This window comes from Callithrix jacchus, chromosome 11, assembly GCF_049354715.1.
Source record: "Callithrix jacchus isolate 240 chromosome 11, calJac240_pri, whole genome shotgun sequence".
NCBI lineage: Eukaryota > Metazoa > Chordata > Mammalia > Primates > Cebidae > Callithrix > Callithrix jacchus.
This window is the reverse complement of record NC_133512.1, coordinates 88,979,088-88,985,087: the sequence shown is the minus strand read 5'-3', so window position 1 is coordinate 88,985,087 and position 6,000 is coordinate 88,979,088. Positions and strand designations below refer to the sequence as shown.

The window sequence follows — 6,000 nt, the reverse complement described above, 5'->3', positions numbered from 1 at the left end:
CTCTGACTGTGTGTTGGTTTTAAAACAACAAGACTATTATTTTAAGTGAACACAAGGAAAATTTTGCTACCAAGTGAGTACAATTTCTAACAGGTGATACATCGACTCCTCTGATTCCAGACATTTCCGAAAGTGCCCTTACTACCTACATTACTTCCTTCTGTAAAGCTCTACTGATTAAGACTTTATCTTTTGTGGTTGGATTTTTGCTTTTGGAATTACAACCTGCTTTTCAAGTCACATTTTGTAAATTAGTTGAGGTATCTTGCTGAGTGATAAAGTCTGAGTCAAAAACTTTCTGAAAAGTGCCTCGTGAACTCGTGAGGCATCATGGCAAAGATCCCAATTGTTGGACTGAGGCAGAGAGGTAGAAAGAAGAATACAGACTTTAAGTTCTGACAGATGTAAGTATAGGTCCCACCTCCACCACGTATTAGATGTTAAATGAGCTACTATACCTCTTTGAGCCTCAGCTTTTCTCTCTGTAAAAAGAAGATGTTAAACCTTTCCTTGCACTATTGTTGTAGGGATTAGAGATGATGTAAATAAAAATGTTTCCAGCATGCTCGGTATTCAACGTACCTTGGATAGACTTATTTGGCCAGTTCACTGCAAAGGGTAATATACACGAGTAAGATTTTTTCTTTTCTTCAAAATAGACTTTTTGGGATTAAACTCTAAAAAAGTGTTAAATAAATGAATCAAGCTATTTTTCATTTCTGTTGTGGAAGTATTTGCCTTCTTACGTTTGGTAATGTTAGGATTTTCCACAGAAGAAGTTGACACTTTCCTTCTTAATCATACTGGCAATACCATGTTTCAACACTAGTTACTATTTTCTTTTCGAAAAGTGTCATTTGTCTAGCTTCCCTTGAAAGATCAGCTAAATGTCACATTATCCCTGCTTCTGCTAATCTTTCAAAATGCTCACCACCATAGTCATAACATTTTCTTCATGCTCAAGTTTATTTTAAAAATGTTCTAAAGACAGTGTTGCTGAATTTTTATTTGTTTAATAAAAATTAGGCTTTTAAATATAAAAATATAGATTTATTATAAAGCCTCTAGAAAGCAAAGAAAAATAGATTTGAAAAATACCTTGTTTAATCACATAAAGCTAGGCAGAGTTAAATTACTGTTTCCATTTTGGTACATTTTATTTTAATCTTTTCACTATTTTAATGTCCTTTATATCCATAATGGTGATAACATGATGTATATATGAACATGTATATATTAGATAAATATATAAAATACGTAAATATATCTTTTAAAAATGGTATCTGTAGGCCGGGCGCGGTGGCTCAAGCCTGTAATCCCAGCACTTTGGGAGGCCGAGGCAGGTGGATCACGAGGTCAAGAGATCGAGACCATCCTGGTCAACATGGTGAAACCCTGTCTCTACTAAAAATACAAAAAATTAGCTGGGTATGGTGGCGCGTGCCTGTAATCCCAGCTACTCAGGAGGCTGAGGCAGGAGAATTGCCTGAACCCAGGAGGCGGAGGTTGCGGTGAGCCGAGATCGCGCCATTGCACTCCAGCCTGCGAAACAAGAGCGAAACTCCGTCTCAAAAAATAAATAAATAAATAATAAAAAATAAAAATGGTATCTGTTTATTTATTATATATAAATATATATCTAATGACTATATATCTACATATCTACTTATATATTTATATATCTCCATGATAGAAGTTGGAAAATACTGAAAACTGTAGAGGAGTTCGGAGAAACAGCCTATAATCTCATTATACAGAAATAATTTTCTTCCCTTTTGCTTCTCCACATTTTGGCTTAGATCAAATTTAGAAATGATTTTCTTAATGTTTTTGGTATTGTGTTTTTAGAGTATCAAGATGTTGCTGCATATTCTGATTTTTATGTATAGTTGTGACAGGAACACCCACAAAAATAATTGTTCTAGAAAAGAATTTGTTAACAAATATTTTCTTCCAGGAAGTGGTGTATTAGCGTTTTAAAAGAAACATGTCTGGACGTCAAAGTAGCCATTGGGTTTATATCAACAGCTCAATCTTTTTTAAAATATGCTTTATTTTTAGAGCAGTTTAAAGTTAATAGTGAGGCATAGTGGAAAGCACAGAGAGTTCCTACATTCCCACCTCCTTAAATGCACAGCCTCCTCCACTATCAGCCTTCCTCACTAGAGAGGTACATTTGTTACAATGGATGAACCAACATTTACTTATCACTGTCACCCATAGTTTATAATTGACATTAGGGACCATTCTTGCTGTCGTATATTCAGTGAGTTTTGACAAGGGTGTAATGGCATGTGTCTACCATTATAGTAACACACAGAGTAGTTTCATTGCCCTAAACATCCTCTGTGCTCTGCCCATTTATCCTTCCCCACTTTTCAACCCCCAGCAATCACTGAACCTTTTGACGTCTCTATAGTTTTGCCTTTTCCAGAATGTCATATAGTTGGATTCATATAGTAAGTGGTCATTTGAGGTTGGTTTCTTTCACTTAGTAGTATGTATTTGAGTTTCCTCTATGTCTTTTAATGGCTTCATAGCTCACGTGCTTTTTTTCTGCAACAAAAGCCACATTCAAAGATTATTGCTTTCATTGCTGAATAATATTCCACTGTGTAGATGTACAGGTTTGTTTATCCAGGCACTTACAAGTCTATAGTAACCAGTGTGGAGCCTGGGGAAGCCATAAATGGCCTGGTTGTGGCAAAGGCCTGGAGCCTATGTTGATAGGAGCCATGGAGGTTGGAGGATCTTAGAGCCATAGGGGAAGGCCTGGAGCTTGGGTTGACAGGGTCTGTCCCATAGCCTGTGGCTATAGAAACCTGCCTGGTGTTGAGTTCACTGAATTGTGCCTGGCATTGGAGTTGATGTTGAAGTCAGGTGTTACATTTACTCTCCTCTCTGCACATACATAGTATCTCTTTCCATGCTGCACTACCCAGGTTTAGGGGCGGGGTAATGCAGATAATAGAAAACTCTCTTTTATACTCTATTTTATGCAGTTTTTCTTACTTTTCTACTCCACAAACATGCTATAACCTCTCACCTGGATTTCTTGTCTCTTTTGAAGACACTTTGATGCACGGATGGCTGTTCAAATTGATGTTTCTGTGAAGGAATAAGTGCTGAAAAGTTCTGTTTTGCCGTTTTGTCCATGGCATTCTTCTCTGTTAACTGAAAAAATATTTTTACTGAATAACATATTGTTAAAAATTGTCAGACCCGTGGTTTAGCTTTGGAAGTTTCTCCTTTAGAGCAAGTTCCTTTCATAGTTCTCTATAGAAAGACTATAGTTGTAAAATGTTGGTAGAGATGATATTTTGTGTGTAGAATTAAGGACTGATTACACATAAATGTTTAGTGGACAGTAAACATTTGTGAGTAATCTGTTCTTACACACAAAAAGAAGGTCTATAGCTTTAGGAAAGGGAAAATTATCAAGGTTATTCAGACAATATAAAATGAGTTGAGAAAATTGAAGGGAGTGTTTATACTTGAATGAGACCTCATGGAGAAAGACAAAATAAGGAAGCCATGGGAGAATATTTGCATTCTCGGAACCACAAAAGTGAGGAAAGCCAAGAGCACAGCTGGAGTTGCACCAGATCAAGTAGACATTCCATCAGAGCCTGAACTGAGAATGCACCATTCCTAGTCACCTTGATAACAGCCCCATTTTCTGTTAATAATACTCTATGGGAAAAATCTTGCAAAAATAGTCAGAAAAGGCAGAGTCACATGCGGTTCAGTGTGTTCCACCTTGGCAGATGGTCTTAGGAGGAGTTTTGGAAGGATCGTGCTGCAGGCAATGGATGAGAAAATGATGAGAAATTTTCCAGCTCTGTATAAAAAGGCAAGCGAAATATATGCTTGTGAATTTTTGGCTGCTTTTTTATGCTGTATTTTCAGATCAATTTTATCCCAGTTAATGTGAATATAAACTCTGATTGTTATGGTTATCTCTCATGGGGTGTCTATTATTTTGTCAGAAATTGTATCAGGAACTTCATATCAATCACTAAATTACACATTTCCAAGCTGCATATGAATTAGGTATTACTATGATCATTTTACAGATGAAGAAGATGAGACTCAGAGCAATACATAAGTTGCCCAAGGTCAGAGAGCAAGTAAGTACCAGAAATAAAAGCCAGATAAATCTAATTCCCATATCCTTGCTCTTTCAATGATGTTTCAGAGTTGATTACAAAAAGAACCGTTCTGTGTGCTCAGGATAATTTACTACCTACTAAATTTAACCATAGGGCAGTCTTATAAACAGGGTAGAGTATGCAGTTAAGATAAAATTTGAGAGGAAAAAATTAAATTAAAATAGTACATAACCAATGATCAGAATAATCTCTCAGTATTTTAGAAATTTATGTAAGAATAAACTAGATACTGATAAAAAATTCACATTCTTTATGCACAAATCTTGTAAGTAGCTACTGTTAAAGAGAGGATATTATTTACCTAGAAGAAAGTGGGGTTGTCAACCACTATATAACCATTCGTGGGGTGAATGTCTTTTTTATTTTAGGCCTCTGGCTGATGGATCCAAGAGGTAGATACGTGATGTCAAAATATTCTCTTTTATAGGTAATTACAATTTACAATGGAAGATACAGAGGCCACAAGGTAGTAGAGTTGAGTTATATTAACAGAAAACCTTGTTAGAGAAAAGAACCACCTCTCACTATTATGTTCAATGGCAAAGATTATTAGAAGGTACAGCAAAATGGACACACATGCGAGTATACCCACATTGATATTGGAAGTAACTTTTTTCTTATATACTATAAATCATATCCCAGAATATACTCATAATGTGTACACTTATCGGGATATTACAATCAATGTACAAAATATGTACCATATGTACATTGACTGATGTACATATGTGTACACAATACAGATGTACAAAAAATGTACATAATCTGTACAATATGTACATTTATATGTACATAATGTGTACACAATAGGTATGTACATAATGTGTACAATATGTAAATATATTGTAATATTACAATGATTTCATATAATCACAACAGCATATATAATCACAATACACATATAATACATAATATCAATATAAATGTACATATTGCACACATATACATTTACATTTATTGTGATATTACGATATGTACACATGTACATCATGCACACGTGCAGATTTGCGGTATATACACGTGTACATAAGTGCACAGTATGTACATATGTACACTACACATATGTTCATATGTAGATATGTACCTTCTGTACAGGAGTACACAGTATGTACAATATGTACACGTATATACTCGGTACACATATAGGTGTATACCCACTTTGGTAACCGGAGAGATTTCTATCTAATATACTAAATATAAAATCCCAGAATGTAGTCGTAGTGTGTACATTTATTGTCGTATTGCGATAAATGTATTAAATAGGCACAATCTGTACATGTACTCTGCTGTACATAGGTGTACACAATGCACATGTACAAAAAATGTACATAATCTGTAAAATATGTACCTATATATTTCTATGTGTACACAATGCATAGGTACATAATGTGTGCAGTATGCACATTCCTTAAAATATCAGTGATAAAATATATATAATCACAGTAAGATATATAATCACACTAATACATATATATCATGTAATATCACCAAAAAGTACATATTGTACACATTAGGTATGTATTAGGTACATATGTATAGTGCACATATTATGAAAATATATATGTATCATGATAACACCATATGTACACGTATACAAATATGTGCCTACTATTTAAACAATGTACACATGCAGAAATAGGTGCAAACTACATACCTATGCACAGCAGGCTATTACTGCAGTTCTGCTCATAGCAGCCTCAATGCCCACCCTGGCTGCTTAAAGACCCCCTGGCTAGGGGGCTGTACCCACAGCCCCCGCCAGAGGGTCCATAACAGCTACCAGGCCCACACTGGCTGCTTAGGGACCCCCTGCCTAGGGCGCTGTGCC

General features: G+C 35.6%; 1 protein-coding gene across 1 annotated transcript in view; it reads right to left on the bottom strand.

The window, feature by feature from the left end:
- Positions 1-3,051: 3,051 nt before the first annotated feature.
- ANKRD7 (ankyrin repeat domain 7) overlaps positions 3,052-6,000 on the bottom strand; it is a 137,230-nt gene continuing 134,281 nt past the window's right edge. Inside the window, 1 exon segment of the mRNA XM_035254214.3 lies at positions 3,052-3,174. Coding sequence (XP_035110105.1) covers positions 3,095-3,174 — 80 coding nt within the window. The 3' untranslated portion in view covers positions 3,052-3,094.